The 26207-nt window shown below is 39.4% G+C and overlaps 1 protein-coding gene across 10 annotated transcripts in view; it reads right to left on the reverse strand.

Annotated features, from left to right (window-relative positions):
* Positions 1–1901: 1901 nt before the first annotated feature.
* WAPL (WAPL cohesin release factor) overlaps positions 1902–26207 on the reverse strand; it is a 90490-nt gene continuing 66184 nt past the window's right edge. For all 10 annotated transcript variants that reach the window (XM_016918784.4, XM_016918785.4, XM_054660308.2 and 7 more), the window contains 8 exons: positions 25805–25881; positions 20274–20449; positions 19839–19954; positions 18620–18784; positions 12896–13103; positions 9928–10016; positions 4569–4664; positions 1902–4257 (listed from right to left, as the gene is read on the reverse strand). In XM_016918784.4, coding sequence (XP_016774273.2) covers positions 4192–4257; positions 4569–4664; positions 9928–10016; positions 12896–13103; positions 18620–18784; positions 19839–19954; positions 20274–20449; positions 25805–25881 — 993 coding nt within the window. In that variant the 3' untranslated portion in view covers positions 1902–4191. The remainder of the gene's footprint in view (positions 4258–4568; positions 4665–9927; positions 10017–12895; positions 13104–18619; positions 18785–19838; positions 19955–20273; positions 20450–25804; positions 25882–26207) is intronic.

Genomic DNA, 26207 nt, shown 5'->3' on the forward strand with positions numbered 1-26207 from the left:
TAACAATTTTTGCAAGAGGATAGTTTCATTTACCTACATTCGCTATAATACAATTCTAGATAGCAAGACAGGTTCTTATAACTAATAACTAGGCAGTATATAGTTTTATAAACTATACTAGGCAGTATATAGTTTTATAAACTCAGCTGGCTCCTTACGCCAGTACATGGCATTTGGAGTATTCAAACTGCACACAAAGGTTAAACAGGGAAAGAGGTTTGACAAAAACACTCAGTATTTATTCAAATTCTCTGTTCAAAGACATTACCCATAAAGTTATGCATCTACACATCCAATGTCAGGAGACCATGATAGTGAATTGTGCAAGCCTCTTTCAAGACTTTCTTCTACATCCAAGAAAAAACCTGAAGGACATACTTAAAATACTTTTTGAGACGGAGTCTCGCTCTGTCACCCAGACTGGAGTGCAGTGGCACAATCTTGGCTCACTGCAACCTCTGCCTCCCAGGTTCAAGTGATTCTCCTGCCTCAGCCTCCCAAGTAGCTGAGACTACAGGTGCACGCCACCAGGCCCAGCTAATTATTGTATTTTTAGTAAAGACACGGTTTCCACCATGTTGGCCAGGATGGTCTCAATCTCTTGACCTCGTGATCCACCCACCTCGGCATCCACCCACCTTGGCCTCCCAAAGTGCTGGGATTACAGGCATGACCCAACGCGCCCCAACCCCATGCTTAAAATACTTTAATGATTACTGAAGTTTGTTCAATTCCCTCGTTTATTAGTCATTAATATTAACAAGATCAATTTGAAAACAGCAATTGTAGAATTGCTGTTAAAGTAACCCAAGCCCCACTGACCTCAGTAATATAACAATATGCTACTCCATTGTTGTTTAGAATATTTCACCTTCCTGATACAAAATAGTGAAACGATAAAAGCTACCATTGCCAAATTAAGGTTACTTATTTTTATTTATTTTTTCAGATGGCATCTTGCTGTGTTTCCCAGGTTGGAGTGCAGTGTACAATCTCAGCTCAGTGCAACCTCCGCCTCCTGAGTTCAAGCAATTCTCCTCCCTCAGCCTCCCAAGTAGCTGGGATTACAAGTGTGTGTCACTACACCTGGCCAATTTTTGTATTTTTATTAGAGACCGGTTTCACCATGTTGGCCAGGCTGGTCTTGAACTCCTGACCTCAAGTGATCTGCCCGCCTCAGCCTCCCAAAGTGGTGGGATTACAGGTGTGAGCCACTGTGCCCGGCCATCCTAAGTTTAGAATATTGTGCTAATGCTTCACATGTACTTACTTTTCACAACCATGAGGTAGGTACTATCCCTGTTTTTCCTGTTTTGAGGAAACGGGCTTAATGGTTCAAGAATTTACTCAAAGTCAATAAGCATGTATCAGAAAAAGGATTCAAATTTTCTGTGTGATTTGTCTTTCTATATCCATAGCCTGCATCCTGAAACCACTCTTACATACTCATGTTTAAGTGGGGAGAGTAATGGAAACTCCCAGGAGAGATCCTTCAATCTAGTTTTGTGGCTAAAAGCAGTAAGGAGAAGTTGAGGAATCTACTTGTAAATGCAGGATGCCTAAGGGCTGACAATTAAGAAGAAAACTGAAAAACTAAAAAGCAGTGTAAAACCTCAGAAGCAAAGATGTCTTGGATCATACTCATAGGAGCAAAAAATAACCTAAATCAAAACAGTTAAGTATGCCAAGGGCCTAACTGAAAATCCAGTCCCTAATTGGCCTGAGTTGTTGAGTTCACATTATATTCAGATGAGTATTATTAAAAACATGAAGAAATAATAAAATATTTAACAAAAACTGGTTAAATGTGTTAAGTGATAGTGTATTTCCCATTAGAGTCAGCTATATATAAAGTTTGTGACACTTCTGTCCTCCAATAGACTTATGTTAAAGACAACATGTGTATTGAAAGTAGCAATTTTATTTGAGTTAAAATTATTTACAAAAACCCAAAGACATACTTCATGAAACTGGTACAAACTATTTTTTCCTGCCGTTGGCTTTTGCTCCAAAGATCACAGCTGAGAAATACTGTATAAAATAAAAATAGGATTGGATTCAGAAAAGTACTCTACTGTTCTAATTTCCAATTGGTAGTATTTACAGAAATATTTACAATGGAAAAAAGGTTACTTTAAAACTTTTAGTTAATTTGCAAGTCAGCCTCAAGTACCCTAAAATGCAGAGTTCTCTGAGGGTTAAAAACACACAAATGCACTGCAGTTGGTGAAGTGATTATCTCCCCCACCACCTCCCCCCACCAAAATCTGCATCTCTATCAGTGCTCGACAATTAGTTATTATTTAAAAAACAAAACAAAAAACTGTTAAACACTGAGGTAAATCAATTTTCAAATGATTACCAGTGTAACAGAAAAATGCAGTTCACCCTGATTGTTCTCATCCAAATGTTTTATAATATTCCTTACCATCTGCCACAAGTCAGGTTCACCAAAAATCTGTCCCTTTCCCTAAATCCAATGATTAATAAATATCAATGTATTTTGCATTTTAAAATAAAATATAACTAATTTAATTTTATGCGTATCATTTACCAATATGTTTTTAAAAGTATTTTGCTAAGCTAGCTTTAATACTCAGGGCAAATACAATCTCAATGGTTCCCACGTTACACTGGCGTACTATGTTCTTAAAAGGTGATGGGTAGGGGTTGGGGTGGGTAGAAGGAAGAAAACAATTTGCCTGGAATCAGTTACTTCCTTATAGATTTCCCAACAATCTGCATTATCAAAAATAGGAAGACAATAGAAGGCAGCCACTGCATTTAAAAACATTACAGCTGGCACTGATACAAGAGCCCCGATTTGTCACTTTATACAAGGAAATAACAAAGTCTAAATGGGTAAAAATTAGACTTTTAGCTATTTTCCCCAATACACACCAAACTAATATTTTTATGGCTTCAAGTTTTACAAATCCAATGAAGAAACATGATGTAACTACCTGAAAGGTATTTAAAAGTATTAATGAAAAAGCTCTCTAGAAAGCCTGTATTCAGGCCCAATCAATAAAAAAGGAAAAAAAAAAGTATAACCAGTGGTGTGAACAATAATACAAGAAAAATTTGCAATGTTATGATATTAAATCTATAAAATGTTTTGTGTTCCATAACTGTTTTTCAAATAACTGCTCTATGAACAAAGAATCTGAATGAAAAAAGGGTCTTCTCTAAACCAGCAATTTAAGGCTTTGCGCTTATGCAATTGATCCTGTCACTCTATAGAAGAATATACATGTTATCTGGAAACAGGAATTCCACATTGGTGTTTTAGCTTCCTTATATTTATTGTACTGAACATTAGAAAATATATCTAGAGAGTCTTTCCTCAAAATCTAATAATGTTTTAAGAGCCTCCCTAGCATTAAGTGTAAACTACCCTGGCTTTGACTATTTTGCCTCCTCCTTTAACAGGGCACATCATCTTATATAATATTCCCTCAAACTGTTGTTTTTCTTGTGCCTATAGCTATGACACATTATGGTATGATATTGAATATGGTTGTGGTCTCAAAAGTAAAAAATAGTTCAATAACCCAAACCTAATCAAGAATAAAAAAATATACTATTAATCCCGTGTATCTTTGGATTCCATCTAATTTTAAATATAGACAGTAGTTCAGGGAACAACAACCAAAAAATTCACAAAATTATTAAAAGCTTTATTTACGATTGGAATCATTCAACAAAAAAGCAAAAGCAAATGAGCCTGAAAAAGGAACTAAGCTGTTGTCTAGAATGTCCTCAAAACATTCGCTACCTCAGTAGCTAAGCTGCCTTTGCACCTGGCTGGCATGACAACAGTGGCTCAACATACACAGCAGTTGCACTAACAGCAGCACAAATTTTCCCCTTCAAACTTGCCCAGAATAAAGCAAGAAAACAAGGGGAGGGTATAAACTCTGCCAAAGTAAATGTATTTAAATACTGCATGGAATTGTTAACAGCCTGAACCTTTTCCCTCATTTTTGATAGTTGCAGATTGATGTAGTAACTGTCATTTAGCAAATGCCGAATGCATGACGAAGAAATCAGGTGGCCTTAAAAATCCAAACACGAATGATACTGATGAATGTTCTTGGTATATCTTCAAGGACTTCTTTCATGACTTGACTTTTCTTTGTCTAAGGATAGCTCCAGCATTACCGAGCACCTGAAGCAAAGGTAAAGCAGCTAGCAATGTTCCAAATATTCAATCACTCTAGAGATAGATTTCTGGCCAGTTGTTCCAACAGCACACTGAAAGCAGGGTGAAGGGGAAAGGAAGTAACAGTTAATATTTAACAGATTTTAAGAAGTATAAATAAAAGTTTACCTCTAGATTTACTAAACTGAACACTACAAATCAAAGTACACCAAGATTAAATTGTGGGTTTGATAAAGTTATTTGCCATAACATGCAATGATTACCTTGAAGAAATAGAACACGATTATTAAAATTAAGAGAAAATCCCTTTTTGCTCCCACTTACTATGGCCATAGTATTTTTATGTCTACTGTCAATGTTTTATAAATTTAAAATCATATAAGCTGTAATAAAAGCTACTTACAGTGAGATTCATAAAGCTCAAAAATTTTTTGAGCATCTCTGTCATTATTGAAAAGTCTCCTTCTGGCAGATATTCCCGCACAGTGGTTACATTGATCTGAGGAAACAGAGCAAGAAATATTGGTCAGCTGGCAGAAAACATGAGATTGCACCTCGTACAATGTTGTTGGTTTTGACACACATCTTGGTGCAAATTTTTAAGATCCTTGGAACACGTGGTCATTTATTCTCTTTCCACACTCACTCTGCATGTGATTTCCTACCTCACCCTCAGAAAGAAAGGAGAAAGGTAAAGTTGGCAAAAGCTACAAAGAAATATTTGTGTACACATTTACTTACTTTTTTTTTTTTTTTTTTTAAATGAAACAGTCACTCTGTTACCCAGGCTGGAGTGCAGTGGTGTAATCTCAGCTCACTGCAACCTCCACCTCCTGGGTTCAAGTGATTCCCATGCCTCAGCCTCCCGGGTAGCCGGGATTAAAGGCACGTGCCACCACGCCTGGCTAATTTTTGTATTTTTAGCAGAGACGTGGTTTCATCATGTTGGCCAGGCTGGTCTCGAGCTCCTGGGCTCAAGTAATCCACGCACCTCGGCCTCCCAAAGTGCTGGAATTACAGGTGTGAGGCAGCATGCCGACCTACTTTCATAAATGCAAAGAAAAAGGCCTGAAATAACAAACTGCACTGTTTAATGTATGTGTGTGTTTCACTGGGGGCCCTGGGGGAATAGGAGAAGAGGGTGAGGACTTTAGACCTGAGAATGTACTCACAAAGCTGCTCATGAAATAAAAAGATCAAAGAAAAATTCACATCCTTCACAGATGAATTCAACTAATTATACAGGACAGGAATTAACTAGAAGCATCTTTCCAAAGGCAATCTAACCTCATCTATGATAGATTCTCAGACAATATCAGGAGAGAAAACCCTTCATTATTAGCAAGAAGCAGCCAAACTATATATAAACCAATCTGTTATATGGAAAACATTACACAACCTGCTTAAAAAACTATTTCATTAAAGAATGCTTTAAATGTTTTACGGAGAATAAAAAGAAAAAATCTTTTAGGAAGGTTCACCTGTAGTAAGGGGCAAAAGAAAGTATACTGTCCCAAGTTTGGGGACACAAGGTAAAGGGTTAAACAAAACCAACCAAAAAACAAAAATAAAACACACAAAAGCTCCCAATTCGACTTTTGTTAGCGGGGGCAAAAAAGGAGAGATGACATATTTCTCTTCAGAAATTTGCCACTACCCACCCCCTTTTTCCTATTCCCATGCCAGGGTACTCGCAAAATTAGAAAGCAGCAAAAAAATGAGATGAATACAGCTTCAGAAAAGATCTAATCAAAACACCGCTAAAGTACTCATGTGCTGAAGATATCAGTTACACACATTCAAACTGATCCTCCCACCAAAAGCTATCACAGTGGTGGGCAAAATAGTGGCTAAGGTGTCTCTGGAGAACTGCTCAGTAGAAAAGTACACCTCTGTAATAGAGAATATATGATTAGCTCCTATATTTTGGATGAAAGCCCCTCATTAATCCAAATCAAACCCTTCTCTATCAACACACTACAGAACATGACATACAGCGTTTCTGAGGCAATGGGAGGGACAGTGACAGCATTTTTTAACAGAATATAGCAGGTACAAAAAGAAAAGGCATGATACAGCATGGCCTATTTGAAAAATTTTAAAAGTGTCCAGTAGGTTTGGAAATCGGAGAAGCAGTCTTAAGTCCAGGGTCTTGCAACACTAAACAGTCATTAGTCCCCTTCCTGGCTGTGAGCCAAGGAAGACTGGGCAAGGAGCTACGTGATCAGTAAGTGCTCTGAAGTAAGTTAGCTCCAGTGGCAATGTGCAATGTCCCAGGAATGGGGGGGCAACAAAGCAGGAAGAGCAGTGAGGAGACTGACCCCTGCAATGCACCAGCTGCAAAGTGAGAAGACATGGAGGGCAAGTGAAAATGGGATCAGACCACAAAGCAGCATTTACTGCAACAACCACATGCTTTCTTATCTATCTCTTTTCACTTACACATTAGGTAAACCAAACTTCCTTTACATTTTGTGGTATCAGCTAGCTTTTTGGTGTTAATCATAATAATCTCCAAGGCAACAAATAAATCTGGGGCTCTATGAATTCACAACATTGCCCACAACTTAAGAACATTCTCTTTTTAGAGACAAGATAGATACAGGCAAACACAAATAGGAATTAGCATGGGAAAGATGGCCCAAGATAAATCATATGTGGTAATAACACAATTTCAAGAACGATTATGTAAGAAAGAACGTGACTGAAATATGACTAAACCTATAGTGTGTACAAAACAGAGTATCTAAAAATCTTTAAATTTAAATATTATTTTCATTGCTTTTTTTTTTTGAGATGGAGTCTCGCTCTGTTGCCCAGGCTGGAATGCAGTGGTGCGATCTCCACTCACTGCAAGCTCTGCCTCCTGAGTTCACGCCATTCTGCTGCCTCAGCCTCCCGAGTAGCTGGGACTACAGGTGCCCACCACCACGCCCGGCTAATTTTTTTTTTTTGTATTTTTAGTAGAGACGGGGTTTCACCGTTTCACCGTGTTAGCCAGGATGGTCTCGATCTCCTGACCTTGTGATCTGCCCACCTTGGCCTCCCAAAGTGCTGGGATTACAGGTGTGAGCCACTGCGCCCGGCCTTTTTTCATTGCTTTTGAGGCCTGCCTCTTCCTCCTTTCCTGTGTGTGATGGGTTTCTGATTTGCTCTTAAAATCTTGTCATTGGAAATAAGAAAAAGGGATATAAAGATCTTGCGGGGCCTCCAGAGCCACGATGAGAACTTTGGTCTTGATCCTGAAATCGGTGGTACCCAGAGGGGCCACACAGAGTGGGCTGTTGTATTTAGGTTAGTTAAAATGTTAAGTATGGAAGAGATGGACAAGATGGATTCAGAAAAACACACAGGACTTAGATACAGAAAGTGAAGAAAAAAAAAAAAAAAAGGCAATACAAAGAATTAGATGGCTAAAGTAAGGAAACGTGGGTGGGTAGATGGGCCCAGGTACACAGAGCCAGCATGAGTTCCTGCTCAAATAAAGCCATTCATTTATCATTAACTCTGTTCTTCCAGTCCTCCAGCTTCAAAAAGAGATGGCCCCTGTTTCCTGCTGAAACTAACGCCCCCCTCCTATAGGCCTCCACTCTTTGTTCCCTCAATGCCCTTGCTCCTAGAAAACAATCTGCCTTCCATTTCAAAATCTGGCTTTACAAATGGACTTTACACTTAAAAATAATCCACCTATGCCCAACCCCCCATCTGAAAGAGAACACTCACAATGATTCTGCTGGACCCTTCTTCAACAGTTTTACCCTTCATATTTGTTTTTCCCAAGGCAGCAGACTATCCCCATAGTCACAACCTTTCACTTTCAGGCTGACTCAGCCTGATTGTCTAGACATTTGTATTTCTCCTAAGTGAATCCTGATGATCTAATCCACTCACAGTAATCCCATGTTCCCAGCCAGTGACTGGTTCAGACAAAAGCATTGTGACCCAATGCTGGCCAAGATGAGAAGTCTACCTGGTGAGGGGTGAGAGTGGCATGGGGTCCCACAGGGGAAATAAACAAACAGTTGTCTTAAAAAGATATGTATTTCCAGCCAATGTACCTATAAAAAAAAAAAACTATAGAGGAAGAGGCCCTATTACTGCTAGGCACTACTTAATTTGATGAGACACCTAGCTGTAGTCAGCACGGGACCATAAGGGCTAGCAGAGGACAACATGCAGAGGACAGCAGTTTAAAGAGAGAAATGGGGTGGGCACTGTGGCTCACACCTATAATGCCAGCACTTTGAGAGGTCGAGGCAGGAGGATCACTTGAGCCCAGGAGTTCGAGACCGGCCAGGACAACATGGTGAAACCCTGTCTCTACAAAAAAATACAGAAAAATAATAAAGACAGAAATGATCTGAGTCTCTGATGACCTCAGTGAGGCACTGACATCACCCAAATTAGACTCTGCCATCTTGTTTAAGCCAGATGAGTACAGGTTTCATACTATCCCTTCTTTTACTCCAACCAAAGGCATGTGAACAGATTCATCCATCAAACAAGAGCTTTTTCTTTTCTTCTTTTTTTTTGAAACAGTCTCACTCTGAAGCCCAGGCTGAAGTGCAGTGGCACGATCTTGGCTCACTGCAAACTCCGCCTCCAGGATTCAAGCGATTCGATCCTTGTGCCTCAGCCTCCCGAGTAGCTGAGATTAGAGGCGTGCACTGCCACGCCCAGCAAATTTTTATATTTTTAGTAGAGACATGGTTCTGCCATGTTGGCAAGGCTGGTCTCGAACTCCTAACCTCAAGTGGTCTGCCCATCTCGGCCTCCCAAAGTGCTGAGATTACAGGCATGAGCCACCATGCCCGGCCACAAGAGCTTTTTCATTAGTATTCTGACCTTTGGGATGTACCTTAAAAAGCTCAACAAGTATTTTAAAGTTTTTAATATTATCTACTATTTTGATTTTTAATTTTATTTCATGTATGTAATTCTTCCTTTTTCATGAGATTGAAGCACTGACTAGCTTGTTTTCCAGAACTGCTTTTTCTTACATCTTTAACAGCCTAACTCTGACAGGCACATCCTTCCTAATAAAGCCATAAAGATCAACTTTATTTCACTTTTTAAAAAGTGAAAATCAATTTAATTTACTCCACTCCAGGCCTTACTTAGTAAAACCTATATTGGAAAGGATTAGCATGTAAAAAATGCTATACATTCCCTTTCCAATACAGATTGTACTAAAGTTTTTACTTTAAAACTATTTAGGTAATTTAAATAAAACTACTGGAAATGGCCGGGCACGGTGGCTCACGCCTGTAATCCCAGAACTTTGGGAGTCCAAGGCAGGCGGATCACGAGGTCAGGAGATTGAGACCATCCTGGCTAACACGATGAATCCCCGTCTCTACCAAAAAATACAAAAAAAAGTTAGCCGGGTGTGATGGCAGGCGCCTGTAGTCCCAGCTACTCGGGAGACTGAGGCAGGAGAATGGCGGGAACCAGGGAGGTGGAGCTTGCAGTGAGCCGAGATCGCGCCACTGCACTCCAGCCTGGGTGACAGAACGAGACTCCGCCTCAAAAAAAAAAAAAAAAAAACTACTGGAAATGTTAACACATTTTCTTGCCATTTTTCCTCCATAGGAAACAAACAATTTAAACAACCCTATAATCAGCCAATAGCCTTTGTGGAATAAGTTGGACATTAACGGGGAAACACTGAAGAAATAAATAAGTGAAACATGTAAAGGTATGAAGTCGTTACATCGGAATCTTTCAAAGATACATAAAACATCACTGAACTATGTACTTACTGGACTTTCCTGGCAGAGACACCCAAGAAGTAGTGCTGTGTAGGAGGCCACAATGCAATCCTCCATGTGTTTGCCGGCATGCTGAAGGGCTGAGAGAATTGAAGTAAAGAATTGTAACAGTATTATTAATTAACACAAACCTCACAAAACCAACCATTCTGTTAGTTATCTTTACTTCAAAACTGCTACAAATCAACGAATGATGCTAGGACAACTGGATATCCACAGATTAACAAAAATTTAATCAAAATGAAATAGGGATCCAAAAGAAAAGCTGAAACCATAAAACTTTTAGTTAAAATTTTTGTGTTGCAAAGGACACAATTAACAAACTGAAAAGATTAATCCACAGAATGAAAGAATATATTTGCAAATCATGAACTTGTTAAGGGTCAAGTATCCAGAACATATAAAAAACACTCTTACAACTCAACAACAAAAACAACCCAATTAAAACTGGGCAAAGGGCCAGGCGTAGTGGCTCACACCTTTAATTCTAGCACTTTGGAAAGCTGAGTTGGAAGGATCACTTGAGCTCAGGAGTTTGAGACCAGCCTGGGCAACATAGTGAGACCTCCTCTCCACTAAAATTCAAAAACCTTTAATGGGTGTGGCGGTGCACGCCTGTAGCTCCCAGCTACTTGCAAGGCTGAGGTGGGAGGATCGCTTGAGCCTGGGACGTCAAGGCTGCAGTAAGCCCTGATCGTGCCACTGCTCTCCAGCCTGGGTTGACAGAGCAAGACTCTGTCTCAAAAACAACAAAAACAACCCACAAAACCGGGCAGAAGACTTAGAGATTTCTTCAAACAAGATACACAAATGGCCAATGAGTTCATGAAAAGATGGTCAGCATCATTAATCACCAGGGAACTGCAAATCAAACCACAATGAGATATCATGTCACGCCCACTAGGATGACTAAAAATTTTCTTTTACAATACAAGTAACTTGGAACCTTCATACGTTGCTGATGGGAATGTAAAATAGTGCAGCCACACTGGAAAACAATTTGGCATTTTCTTAGAATGTTAAAACACACAGTTACATACAATCCAACAATTCCAACTCCTAGGTATAAATCCAAAAGAAATGAAAATGTATGTCTACAAAAAAACTTGTAGATAACTGTTCAAAAAGCTAAAAAGCAGAAACCACTCAAATGTCCATCAGTAAACAAATAAACTATGGTATAACAATATTATGGAATATTATTTGTCTAAGGAATACAGTATTAACAAATACTGTATCACGGATGAACTTTGAAAACATTCTGCTGGCTGAAAGAAGCCAGTCATAAAAGGCAACATATTGTATGACTCCTTTTTAAATGGAATGTCCAAAACAGGCAAATCCATAGACACAGAAAGTAGATTAGTGGTTGCCAGTGCCCAGGGAGGAGGGGAAAATAGGGGTGATGGCTGCTAATGGGTATTGGGTTCCTTTAGTGGTGATAAAAACAATATTTGGAATTAGTGGTGATGGCAGCACAACCTTGTGAATACATGAAAAACTACTGAATTACTCATTTTTAAAGGATGAATTGTACAGTCTGTGAATTCTATCTCAATAAAGCTGTAACTTTTTAAAAGACTGCTAAAAAACCAAAAATGTTATCACGCCAAAAAAAAAAAAAAAAAAGAAATGCATCAAAACCTAGTAACTGAGAAAAAGGAAAAGAAAAGTATTACAATATTAAAACTAAAGGTGATCAGATTTGGGGAGGAGTGGAAGTAACAGGAGAAAAGGCTCAGAACGAGACGTTGCTGCGGCTTGCTTCCTACTGATGTGAAGCTGAACATATTATGGTCGTCCCTCTGCATCCAAGGGGGATTGGTTCCAGGATGCCAGCACCCTCCAATACCAAAACTGGAGGAGGCTCAAATCTCTGACAGGAAAGGGTGCAGTATTTGCATATAAGTCACACACATCCTCTGGCATACTGTAAATCATTTCTAGATTACTTATGACACCTAATAAAATGTAAATGTTATGTAAATAGCTGTTATACTATATTATTTACTAACCTGTATTATTTTTTCTTCCTCAAATATTTTTGATTTGTGGTTGGCTGACTCTGTGGATGTGGAACCCACATGTATGGAGGGCGGACTGAACTTAAATTCATAACCTTAGTGATACGAAGTTACAAATGGCTATTTTGCAGAACTTGTATAAATGGCAAAAGTTGTATCACAAATTCTGACAACAGTAGATACTCAATAATGTATGATTAGCGAAGATATTACCTCTAGTATCTTTTTTTTTTAATGAGAAAGGGCCTCACTCTGTCACCCAGGGTGGAGGGCAGTGGCACAATCATAGCTCACTGTAACTTTGAATTCCTCAGCTCAAGCAATCCTCCCACCTCAGCCTCCCAACCACCAATGACTACAGGCTTGTGCCACCATGCCAAGCTAATTTTTTATATTTTTTGTAGGGATGGGGTCTTGCTGGATTGTTGTCTCAAACTCCTAGCCTCAAGTAATCCTCCTGCTTCAGCCTCCCAAAGTGCTGGGCTCACAGGTGTGAGCCACCAGCCTACAGTATATTTCTTACTGTGTTTACCATCTAGTACTTACACTTTGAGAACTATTACTGTAATCTGACAATAGATCTTCAAGTTTAAAGTGAAGCTGAAAAAACAATCTCAAAAACTGAAAACTGAAAAAATCCTATTATGTCTCCTATATGTCTCTTCACAGATGAGTAAAGGAAAGGAGGGCCCCGGAAGGAAGAGTGACTTAACTGGATCTTTCCCGTCACTAGCATGCCTGCCACTGGCATGCACCTTCCTCACTGTGGGAGAACTACCACAAGCACTTAAGTATCAAAGCTTGTCTGGATTGAACTAGAGAGGTCCTCAAGCAATAGCCAGATTAAGACAATCTGCAAATTAAAATAGTTTGAAGAAAAAAACAAAATCAAACCACTATCTTCAATTTAAATACACCATTCAAAGTAAATATACCTTTATTGAGGTCAAGTTCTTCATCCTCCTCCTCCTTCTTATGTTTCTCTTCTGTACCATCAGTCTTTTCAGTTGACACCCACTGTATTTCTCCACTTGTTTCTTGCCACTCTCCACTCTTATCATGCTGAGTGGTGGGAGCATCTTTGATCAACTCATCTGTTTTACTTTCTGCTAGCTGGGCTGCCCGCTCTCGCTCAAGGAATAGCTGATAAAAATTATTTTTGAAGATCATTAAAAAGAGATTGCCAATCAATATGCATATATGCAAATATAAAGTTATAGTTGCTTTTAAATCTATCACTAACTCTAAGATGGTTATGTGATAAAAAGAGGTGAGTATAAGTAAAAGCTTTTGCTCTACACCCTACTGAAAGCCAAAACGAAAGTATAAATGGGGCTAAGATTCAATGAAGTCATCTAATAATGATGCAGGTTGCTTGCAAGAATGAGTCTCAATAATTTCCCTTAATTTGCATAATACAAGAAATTCAAGCAAAAAAATACAAAATTGGAAAATTCTTAAGTCAAAAGGGAATATGCTAAATTCCTTGCCTTCACTTACTTTATTTTCCCTATGCTGGTATAGTACTGACACATAGAAAACACTGACACAATTTGGGAAATGCTCCAAGTTACTAGAAAGAATTGCCTGAAAATCAAATGCCAAGTAGACCTCAAAGATTTGTTGAGTATACAGAAGAGTGGTATATAAACTTCAAAGAGAGATTATATAATATCTTTCAGAAAATAAAAATTAAACTTTATAGAGAACAGCAATTCTCAAAATTGGTCTAAGAATCCCTACGGATCCTTAAGACCCTATCAGGGAGTAAAGGAGGTCAAAATTACACTCATACTACTACTAAGGGGTCTGCTGACTTGTTTCTTCTTTCACTGAGTGCACAGTGGAGTTTTGGAATCTACATGCCATGTGATTATGTCACTGCTCTAACAGCTAATGTAATGTCTCCCAGTTTCAATTTCTAATTCAGTAAATATAGATAGATAAAGTACATATAAACAACAAAAGCTCTCTGGATTTCCCAATAATTTTCAAGCCCTGAGATAAAAATGTATTAGAAGAGAATGATGGACTCCTACTTATGACTCCAGAAAGAACTGAGTTGTTGGGGGTTACAGGTTACTCTGAAGACACAACTTCAAGGATTACTGCTTTTGAAAAGGCCAAAAAAGGAAGCTAAACACAGCAAGGGCTTTGGAAAAATAAAAAGAATGAACCACTACTGTTTCTGGACATATACAAAATGCCATTTAAGGAAATACCAAAAACATCCAGGAACCTGTTAGACTGGCAAAAATCTTGGCAAGAGTATGAAAGAATGGGGACTCTTATAAAAAAAAAGTTTTAGGGGGAAGTATAAATTAAGGGCACAGGAAGTATGTGTTTAGTGATGAGGGTGGGAGGAGTTAGGCTTTTCAACTTTAAATACAGTACAATATATTCTGACACAATTCCTAAACCAGGAAATTATGCCCACAGACATACTTTGAAAAGTATGGCCTGGCCATGCAGGGTGGCTCATGCCTGTAAATCCTAGCACTTTGGGAGGCTGAGGCAGGCGGATCACTTTAGGTCAGGAGTTGGCGACTAGCCCGGCAAACACAGTGAAACCACCTCTACTAAAAATACAAAAATTAGCCAGGCGTGGTGGCGCAAGCTTGTAATCCCAGCTACTTGGGAGGCTGAGGCAGGAGAATCACTGGAACCTGGGAGTCAGGGGTTGCAGTAAGCTGAGATGGTGCCGCTGCACTCCAGCCTGGACGACAGAGCAAGACTCTGTCTCCAAAAAAATTTTAAAAAAAGAAAAGTATGGCCTAAGATTTAGATGCTATGGTATTTATTTCTGTAATTTTTGTAACAAAATAAAACTTAAAAAAAACAGAAAACCATCAAAAAGTGTATCAGTAGAGGTTTGGTTAAATAAAGTACTAAGGCAGGGCATGGTGGCTCATGCCTGTGATCCTAGCACTTCAGGAGACAAAGCAGGAGGATCACTTGAGTGCAAGAGTTTGAGACCTCAGCTCTACAAATACGAAACTTAGCCAAACGTGGTGGCATGTGCCTGTAGTTCCAGCTACTTGGGAGGCTGAGGTGAAAGGATCACCTGAGCCTGGAAGGTAAAGGCTGTAGTGAGCTGTGACTGGACCACTGTACTTCAGCCTGGGTAAAAGAGTGAGACCCTGTATGTATGTATGTATGTATGTATGTATAAATCAAAAAGCTACTAGTTTGCAGTCATTACAAAGAATGTGATGAACCTACGTGTTGACATGAAGAGCTCAGGAAGACACATTAAGCAAAGAGTGGGTATAGACTAAATACTAGGTACAGTAAGAGTCCATTTATATAAAACACATTGCACATTTTTTTATTTACTTTTCGGACAGGGTCTTATTCCCATTGCCCAGGCTGGAGTGCAGTGGCAGGATCATGGCTCACTGCAGCCTCGACTTCCTGGGCTCATGTGAATCTCCCACCTCAGCCTCCCAAATAGCTGGGACTACAGGCACATGCCACCACACCTGGCTAATTTTTTAATTTTTAGTAGAGACATAATTTTGCCATGTTGCCCAGGCCAGGCTCAAACTCCTGGGCTCAAGCAATCTGCCTGCCTCAGCCTCCCCAAGTGCTGGGATTACAGATTACAGGCATGAGCCACCATGTCTGGCCTGCACATTTATTTTGATATATGCATAAACACTAATTTCTCAGGACAAACACAAAACTATTACAAATGGTAATGTTTTAGGAAATAGATTTGTGGAGTTTAAACCTTTCTGGATCTGACTTTTTTCCCCCACTATGTATGTGAATTATGTTTGGTTTTTAAAAAATAAACAGATCCATAAATAGGTAAGAAAAGAACAGCTAGAAAGAGGAAAGTTCATGTCAGTAATCAGAACTACCTGTAAGATTCCATTTATACAACATTATCGAAAAGATACGTAATTTGAAAATTACTGGATTCAGGCCAACGTTATCAGTAGCATAAATGATATAAATCTGAACATGGATTTTTCCACTCTATCTTTGAATAACAGAATTAAGAGCCATTTCTTGACACTTTAAGGTAACTGATGTGAGTACAAGGCAGCACAATTTTCTAAAATGAGTAACAGAACCCATCACCCAAAAGGTATTACAATCGAAAAACAAAAACTTTAAACTGATTTAAAAATGACAAACCATAAACCATAGCAGATAAAAGAAAGAGAAGATATAGGATGATACCCTGAAGGACAAGAGGCTTCTATAACACTAAGTGCAAAAGAGGAATACTGGAAGTGATATTCCCAGGTCAATTAGACACAGTAGGAAAATTTGAGACTATCCCTGAAACAACTCACAAACAGGGATCTCTGAGGGTGTGGGGATGGCTTCTGCAAATGAACCCCTATTATGTGGATAATGCAGATCTATCATCTGTGCCTTTAAACACAGCTCCTGAGGCGACTGACGGTAAGTTTTTATTCATTTCTAGGTTCCATTTGAAGAAAAGTCAATTTTTAAAAGAAAGAGACTAGAATGATAGAAAAAAATAAAACAAGAGATGGAAAAAGATAGAAAACACGTTGGTGGTAGCTAGGAGACAGGGAGGGCAGGTAGGCTGTACAGTGAGCAGCAAAAGGGAATTCTTTTATGGTGACGGTTCTATACCTCAATGTAGTGGGGGAGTACATGAATCTATACACGTAATAAAACTGAACAGAGGTACATATGTTACACACAAACATAAATGAATGCAGATGAAAATGGTGAAACTGAATAAGGTCTAAAGTGCAGTTAACAGTAATGTACTAATGTCAATTTCTTGGTTTTGCTATAGTACCACAGTTATATAAGATGTCACCATTTGAGGAAGTTAGGTAAAGGGTAAATGGGAGGGATTCTTTGTACTATTTTTGTAACTTCCTGTGAGTCTATAACTATTTTGAAATAAAAAGTTTAAAAACAAGTCTACTGAACAGAAAAAAAGAATACTTTTTTTAAACGTTTTTGAGACAGGGTCTCACTCTGTTGCCCAGGCTGGAGCACAGTACTGTAATCACGGCTCACGACAACTTCAAACTCCTGGGTGCAAGCAATCCTCTCACTTCAGCGTCCCGAGCAGCTGGTACTATGAGCATGCACCACCACACTCAACCAACTGTTTTATTTTTTGTACAGACAGGATCTCACTATGTTGCCCATGCTGGTCTCAAACTCCTGAGCTCAAACAATCCACCCACCTTGGCCTCCCAAAGTGCTGGGATTATAGGTGTGAGCTACCTTGCCCGGCCAAGAAATGCTTCATTTAGCAGAAAAATAAATGTTGTCAATGGGATCAAAGTGGTAGGTGCCAAACATTTTCAAATGTTTTTTGCATTAAATGAAATCTCTAAATGGTATCTGGAGACTAAAAGCAGTCTATTATCAACTATTGATAGTAAATTACTACTACCATTTACTATTACTGTTACTGATAAGTAATGATAATCTATCACTAGTTTCACATTTAATTTTGTATTTTAAATAAACTAAAACTTCAAGGCTAGTCAAAACGGAGTATTCTGAGTCTAAGAAGAAAAAGCCTAGGGATTAACTACCTCTTATCTATAGTCAACATTCAATCACACATAATAGAGAAGAACAAAAGAGGATAATGAAAAATGACTTTAAATGGCTCAAAGAAACACTCTCGTTCACAATTTCCCATGCTCGGCTACTTTGCCACAGGGAACAGGTGACAAAGGACTTCCAGTTTTCTGTGGTCCATAAGGTCAAAGTTCTGGACACAGATCAGACGAGTAAATAAATACTAGAGGACATGAAGTGGATGTGATGGGCCTGGATTCTTGACTTTTTTTTTTTTAAATAGAGATGGGAGCTCACTATGTTGCCCAGGCTGGTCTTGAACTCCTGGACTCAAGTGATCCTCCCCACCTCAGTCTCCCAAAGTGCTGGGATTACGGGCGTAAGCCACTGAACCCAATTTCATTAATAGAACAAATGTGCCTTTGTCTCCGCTTTTTGGTAACAATGCTTAAGGAGCGATTGTAACAGTTGAAAAAAAATCAGCAAAATAAAGTAAGAATGCATTCTAAGCAGTGTACCTCTTACTGATCTACAGAGAAATTATACCACTTTTTTTTTTTTTTGGAGACAGAGTCTTGCTCTGTTGTCCAGGCTGGAGTGCAGTGACATGCCACTTCGGCTCACCGCAACTTCCACCTCCTCAGTTCAAGTGATTCTCCTGCCTCTCAGCCTCCTGAGTAGCTGGGATTACAGGTGCATGCCCCCATGCCTGGCTAACTTTTGTATTTTTAGTAGAGATGAGGTTTCACCATATTGGTCAGGCTGGTCTTGAACTCCTGACCTCAAGTGATCCACTTGCCTCAGCCTCCCAAAGTGCTGGGATTATAGGCGTGAGTCACCGCGCCCAGCCTATACCACATTTTTAATTGGTTACAAATTCTGGTTTAAAATAAGCTTTCACCCTAGACGCTGTGAATATTTAAAAATTGGTCAGGTGTAAAACAGTCCCTTTCTACCCCAGCAGAGACATGCTTCAGGAGTTCTAACTAAAAAGGCCGGGGGAGGGGCAGAGAGGGCCAGCAGTGGATGGGCAAGAAAAGGAGGTAAAAGGTGCAAATGATAAAAGAAATTGGACAAATCCAACAAACTGCAGTTATGAGTTTGTTTTTAAAGTGGTTGCTTACCTGCACTAAAGCCTGGACAGCATGAACTTGTCCAGCTATCCTTAAACTATCATCCCCTTCTCCACTACAGATGGAAGAATCAAAAGAACACGATGTTTCCATGTTGACAAGACAGTGCCGATTCCGAGCACTATACTCCACTAGATTTATCAGCAGACCTAAGCCCTTCAAAAATTTTAAAAGACACATATTATCAGAGATGAGTACTTAAAACAAATGAACACAATATACACAATTTTTATTGGCAACTAAAAAGCTGAATATCAGTGTTCTACCACCTACAAAATGGCTAAAAACCAGTAAGTATGAAAGGCCAAAAAGAAAAAAAGAAAAAAGGCCAGGCACAGCGCTCATGCCTGTAATCCCAGCACTTTGGGAGGCCAAGGTGGGTGGATCACTTGAGGCCAGGAGCTCGAGACCAACCTGACAAACATGGGGAAACCCCATCTCTACTAAAAATACAAAAATAAGCCAGGTGTGTTGTCAGATGCCTGTAATCCCACCTAACTGGGAGGCTGAGGCAGGAGAATAGCTTGAACCCAGGAGATGGAGGTTGCAGTGAGCCAAGACTGTGCCACTGCACTCCAGCCTGGGCAAAAGAGTGAGTGAGACTCCATCTCAACAACAAACAAAAAAAGAACAAAAAACAAAACAAAACAAAAAAACCACTGATTTTCCCAAAGAATCATTCCTTTTATTTTTAATTGCCAATTTTAGCTTTTGTACTTTTTATTTTTACATAGGGTCTTTCATGGCTTTCTTTTGCACAATAAGAAGTACGTTCAGCCAGACGCAATAGCTCATACCTGTAATCCCACCACTTTGGGAGGCTGAGGCGGGCAGATCACTTGAGGCCAGGAGTTTGAGACCAGCCTTGGCAACATGGCAAAACCCCGTCTCTACTAAAAATACAAAAATTAGCCAGGTGTGGTGGCACACGCCTACAGTCCCAGCACCTGGAAGGCTGAGGCAGGAGAACTGCTTGAACCAGGGAGGCGGAGGTTGCAGTGAGCCAAGATGTTGCCACTGTAGACTCCATCTCCAAAAAAAAAAAAAAAAAAAAAAAAAAAAGAAACACACACAGTAAGTTCATAAGGAAATTCATGAAAAAAAACCCACAATATATTAAAGGGTTGGTTCTTAAACCCAAACTAAGGTTAACATTTTGCACACCTTATTAGATATGATACTCATTTCTGAAAAAGTCATTTCAACTTACCAGCACTCGAATATCAAATCTCTGCTCCTGAGGTAGGTACTTTGGAACCTGAAGCACACAGTTCAGCGCTGTGCCTATGAGACCGTCCTGCTCTCCTGTTTTGGTGCTGCCCCACTCTGAAATAAGAAATGGATACAGGAAAATGGTTACTGATTCTTCCTTAGAACACTAATAATGGAGATTTATTAACATGGATATTAACTTAGAATTGTATAGTCATTCCTCTATTGAAACATACTATTGATACTTCTGGGTCAAGCTACTAGGCTTCTAAAAATATCAACTCTTAAAAGCAATTTAAACCTACACATGAGTAAGTCAAGTACATTATGACAAATAAAAAAATCACTACCCCAGGAAAAGGAGAAACAAAAATAACTTGTTTTCACATGCAATATACATCTTTCAATGAGAAAAAAATGGAAAAAATCTTACCATTATCATTAGTTAAATTAAGCAACACCCCGATGATGGCCCTCATGCAGTCCTCCACTGCTTTGCCTACATGGTTAGTTACATTCTGGTGAGGCAGAGGCTTACTGTCAGCTAAGCATATGCTGTCCTCAGCACGGTTGTACTGCTGAATCAGTTCTTCACAATGCTGTAATGCTCTTAAAAGGAAATAAAATATAGACTATTACAGTAAATAATAATAGGTACACAGCAAATTTCTATTTACTTGAAACTAAAGGCTATCGGATGAAATTTCACTTTATTTTGGAAAAACCTGATACCTTAAAAAACTCATTCAAGGAATGTTAAAATTAAAAACTTATGGCAGAAGTTTATATCTGTACTATCTACATTTACCACTAGTAATCTCTTTATTTCCAAATTGTCTCACATGTTATTGATCTCTCCAATATAAGAGACAGACCACAACCCTTTCTCAAACAGGGCAAATGGTTAACAGCTAATGTTGGACACTTCTGAGGTAGTAAATGTTATTACTACATAACAAATGTTAATGTAAAGACAAGTATTAAATATTTCATACGCATTAGAGCAAATCATTATTTTTATTACCTTCACTACCAACGTTGACAGTATAAATCATTATTTTTTAATTTAAGTTCATTCAAATTGACATGTCTCCTCGACAGTTTTCCAAGGGGATGAGCTACATCTAAGGATTCTCGCTCTCCCTCTCCCTCTCCCTCCACGATCTCCCTCTCCCTCTCCCTCTCCCTCCACGATCTCCCTCTCCCTCTCCCTCCACGGTCTCCCTCTCCCTCTCTCTCCACGGTCTCCCTCTGATGCCAAGCCGAGGCTGGACTGTACTGCCGCCATCTCGGCTCACTGCAACCTCCCTGCCTGATTCTCCTGCCTCAGCCTGCCTAGTGCCTGGGATTGCAGGCGCGTGCCGCCACACCTGACTGGTTTTTGCTGGAGTGCAGTGGCGTGATCTTGGCTCGCTACAACCTCCACCTCCCAGCCGCCTGCCTTGGCCTCCCAAAGTGCGGAGATTGCAGCCTCTGCCCGGCCGCCACCCTGTCTGGGAAGTCAGGAGCATCTCTGCCTGGCTGCCCATCGTCTGGGATGTGAGGAGCCCCTCTGCCCGGCCGCCCAGCCTGGGAAGTGAGGAGCGCCTCTTCCCGGCCGCCATCCCGTCTGGGAAGTGACAAGCGTCTCTGCCCGGCCGCCCATCGTCTGAGATGTGGGGAGCGCCTCTGCCCGGCCGCGACCCCATCTGGGAACTGAGGAGTGTCTCTCCCCGACCGCCACCCCGTCTGGGAGGTGAGGAGCATCTCTGCCCGGCCACCCCGTCTGAGAAGTGAGGAGCCCCTCTGCCCGGCAGCCGCCTGGTCTGGGAAGTGAGGAGCGTCTCCGCCCGGCAGCCACCCCGTCCGGGAGGTGGGGGGCAGCCCCCGCCTGGCCAGCCGCCCCGTCCGGGAGGGAGGTGGGGGGCATCCCCTGCCCGGCAGCCGCCCTGTCCAGGAGGTGGGGGGCGCCTCTTCCCGGCCACCCCGTCTGGGAAGTGAGGAGCCCCTCTGCCCGGCCGCCACCCTGTCTGGGAGGTGTACCCATCATTGAGAACGGGCCATGATGACGACGGCAGTTTTGTCGAATAGAAAAGGGGGAAATGTGGGGAAAAGAAAATCAGATTGTTATTGTGTCTGTGTATAAAGAAGTAGACATAGGAGACTCCATTTTGTTCTGTACTAAGAAAAATTCTTCTGCCTTGGGATGCTGTTAATTTGCAACCTTACCCCCAACCCCGTGCTCTCTGAAACATGTGCTGTGTCCACTCAGGGTTAAATGGATTAAGGGCAGTGCAAGATGTGCTTTGTTAAACAGATGCTTGAAGGCAGCATGCTCGTTAAGAGTCATCACCACTCCCTAATCTCAAGTACCCAGGGACACAAACACACGGAAGGCCGCAGGGTCCTCTGCCTAGGAAAACCAGAGACCCTTGTTCACATGTTTATCTGCTGACCTTCCCTCCACTATTGTCCTATGACCCTGCCAAATCCCCCTCTCCGAGAAACACCCAAGAATGATCAATAAATACTAAAAAAAAAAGAAAAAGAAAAAAGAAAAAAAGAAAACAAATAAAAATTTGCTAGCAGGGTGAGATGGGACAGAATAAAAGATAGAGCGTAAATCTATAATTGTAAAATACTTAACAGCAGGTGGGATGCATAAAAAATATAGCATCTAGATCAGGGACAAATGGAAAAGAAGGCGATATTACTGCATTAGGTTCCCAGAGGTGCTATACAAACAGAAACATGTTTTCTAAATGGTGAAACAGGTATTGAAATGACTCTTTATCAGAACTATGAGTCTTTTTCGCAAGAGAAATTGGATTTACTAGTTGAATGTTTTTCTCTTCCTCTGGCCACAAAGGATATTGGGGCAACCTGAGAGAGGAATCAATAATGTATAGTCTGATGGACACTCAATGATCAGCCTCATAATCTGACTACATAAGCACAATAAAACAAAGTCAGAGTGTCTTGCAAGCTGTCATAGGGGTACTAAGCTGAGAGAAGGACCTTAGTTAAGGCAGCTAGCACTGAGAGGTTTTGTTCAAGCATTCTATCTTTCTATATTCCATTTCACGTCTACTAAATGGTGTCCAAAGTTGCAAAGGTGGTTCTACTCTAATAAGGTAATGGCGAGAAACTATTCTGTATATTGCATGATGATCAGAATAAAACCCAAAGAAATATTTGTAAGGTAAAGGACAAAATGTGTGTGTCATTAAAAACTTTATGATACCAAAAAAAAAAAAAAAAAAAGGATTCTCAAGATACTACCCAAAATAACAAGGAAATATAATCCCTAATGGGTCTAGTATTTCTAAAGACACTATTTAAATCACCAAGTCCACGATTTTTAAGTTTAATACAAATCAAGTAAGCTCACTCTGTCAGTTGATTCTTCATGCATTATATAACACACAAAATTCTTAAAGAAACCGTATCTAATCTACGCCTAGTTGCCCTTTAAAACGGCACATGTATACATATGTAACTAACCTGCACAATGTGCACATGTACCCTAAAACTTAAAGTATAATTAAAAACAACAACAACAACAACAACAACAAAAAAAAGAAAAAAGAAAAAAAAAACATACTGAGAAAATTCTCTAAAAGTTCTTAATATTTTACAACCCTTTGGTCAGGAAGGTGTTCCTCATGTCTAACCTAAAATAATTTGTTCTTCTGGTATTGAATGCTGGTCAGGATTACCATACTGTCACTGGTAACTCAACTGTTTTCAGGCTGGGCTAAACTGGGGCTTTGAAGACAAAAGGAGGTTCAGCACATGTTATTTAATCTTTCTGTATGCTATCTCCAAATTGATCATGGTTTCTGCTGAAAAGCTTAAAAACCTAGAGATAAGTGCTCTTTTACAAACACTCAATTCTGACCTCTACTGCCACTTCCAAGACATTTGGCCTGAATTTCCTAATCACAACAAAAGAGCATCTGTCATATCAAATACTTCCTCTTACAAGTATTTGACAACTTACAAGGTAGTTGTCAGAGGTTATGAAGTATACAAAAGAGATATTTTTAAATCAGAAACAACATACACAATTTTTCTTAATTTAAAAAAGAAAATGAAATCAGAAACATTTAACTTCAATAATCTTTGGTAAGGAAGGGTAAAAACATGGTAGCAAACAACCAGAATGCATGCGGTAAGAGCACTAAATACAGGCAATGCACAGTGGCTAATGCCTGTAATCCCAACATTTTGGGAGGTCAAGGCAGGAGAATCACTTAAGCCCACGAGTTTGAGACAGCTGGGACAACATAGCAAGACCCTGTATCTATTATTAAAAAAAAAAAAAAAAAAAAAAGAGTGCTAAATATATATAAAATAGGCCAGGCACGGTGGCTCACGTCTGTAATCCCAACACTTTGGGAGGCCAAGGCGGGTGGATCACCTGAGGTCAGGAGTTGGAGACCAGCCTGGTCAACACGGTGAAACCCCATCTCTGCTAAAAATACAAAAATTAGCCAAGTGTGGTGGCGCACACCTGTTGTCCCAGCTATTCGGAAGGCTGAGGCAGGAGAATCATGTGAATCCAGAAGGCAGAGGTTGCAGTGAGCCGAGATCATGCCACTGTACTCCAGCCTGGGCTCAGAAAATAAAATAAAATAAAATAAAGAAAAATAAAATATACAAATGCAAGATACAAAACGTACAAATCCAAGACAAAAAAAGGAGATTTTAAAAACCTACAGATTAAGAAAATCTACTGAGACTAGAAATTTGAGACTACTGAAAATTAGAATATTGACTAAACATAAAATATTAAGCAACTAATAATGTGTGGCATGAAAATGGCACTGGGGTTATATTTTTTAAAAGAGTCCTTTTCTTCTAGGCATTATGTACTTAAGTATTTATGGATGAAATAATATCTGGATCTGTTTCAAATAATACAGGAGAGGGAATGGATGAGGTTACAGATGGAAACCAGACTGGCCATGATTGATAATGTGTACATTACAGTTTATTACACTATTTATATTTGAATTCCTCCAAAATAAGAGGTTAAAAAACAGATAAACTAGAGTAAGACTGCAATGGGCCTTTGATAAGGCTGACTTCAATAAGAAAGTTGTACATATATCCAAAGACAATAAGGAATCAGAGATTTGAGAAATTAAAATTATTTTTTCAAAGCAGCGATTTGGAGAAAGTTAACTCCATGTGGTATTGTTCTGGATAGGCTAAAGGCCAGAGAACTAGGGCAGATATCAAGAACTAGGACAGAGATATCAGGAAGAGGTTGCTGTAATAAGACAGAACCAGGACTGGAGACATACTTGGGAATTTTACCTGCACGGAGGTGACAGCATTAGCCTAATTGTGATGAAATGTGGGAAGAAATAAATGTGGAATGGAAGAAGCTACATACAGATATAGAAAAACAGGTCTAAATAAAGTGCAGAAGAAGAGGGCTAGAAAAGTCCATTTAAAACAAGAATGAGGAAAAATGCTTAGTATTTACTATACGCCAAGTACTGTTTTAGGCTTTGCATATTAACTAATTTAACTCATTAACATGTATCACAAATAAGATACAAAAGATACTTCAAAAATCATTTAAATTTAAAAAATTTTTATATGTATTTTTAATATACACATATTTTTAAATATCTACTACGTATATATTTCTTACAAACATACAAATTAACTCATTTTACTGTAATAAAAATCCTAGGTGGGTTAGCCACTATTATTATCCCCCTTGTAAAGAGCTTGATTTGTACATTACAAAAGTTATACAGCTGAAATTATCAAGCTGGAATCCACACTGTCATTTTGTGTCCAAAATCTGTACTCTTAAAACTTTTGTTACACAATGTGAACCGATTCATAGAACTCAACAGAGCATTTCATGGAGGAAGCTAATCCAAATTTCTTTCATTTATGGTCAATCCAAATGTTTAAAATAAGTAACAATGTTAGTTGTTAACTAATAAACAAAAAACTTACTTAGCTGATGAAACAATAAGTTGGGAATCTTTATATGCTATCAAGTAGCTTTGATTTTCGGGATTATGCACAGTTACCTAAAAAGGAAGAATATGAAATAATTGTGGCAATCCAAAACTTTCATTCATTCATATAACACCACATTCTGCCTGGTGCGTAAAAGACACAAAGATGAGGAAGAAACAGCCCTTGTTACCAAAGGGAATAATTTCACAACCTACAGGTTCCAGGTGTAAAATAAGAAAGCTAATGCTTTATGAAAAAATTAAGACATCACTGTTATATTCATTCATAATTAACATATTCTACACTACATATTCACTGTAACGAATTGCCAAACACACTGAATGTCAGAATAGAGCAGTCCTCAACTTACAAATAACGTAAAGTTCATAAGTAGATT

Source organism: Pan troglodytes, chromosome 8 (assembly GCF_028858775.2).
Source record: "Pan troglodytes isolate AG18354 chromosome 8, NHGRI_mPanTro3-v2.0_pri, whole genome shotgun sequence".
Classification (NCBI taxonomy): domain Eukaryota; kingdom Metazoa; phylum Chordata; class Mammalia; order Primates; family Hominidae; genus Pan; species Pan troglodytes.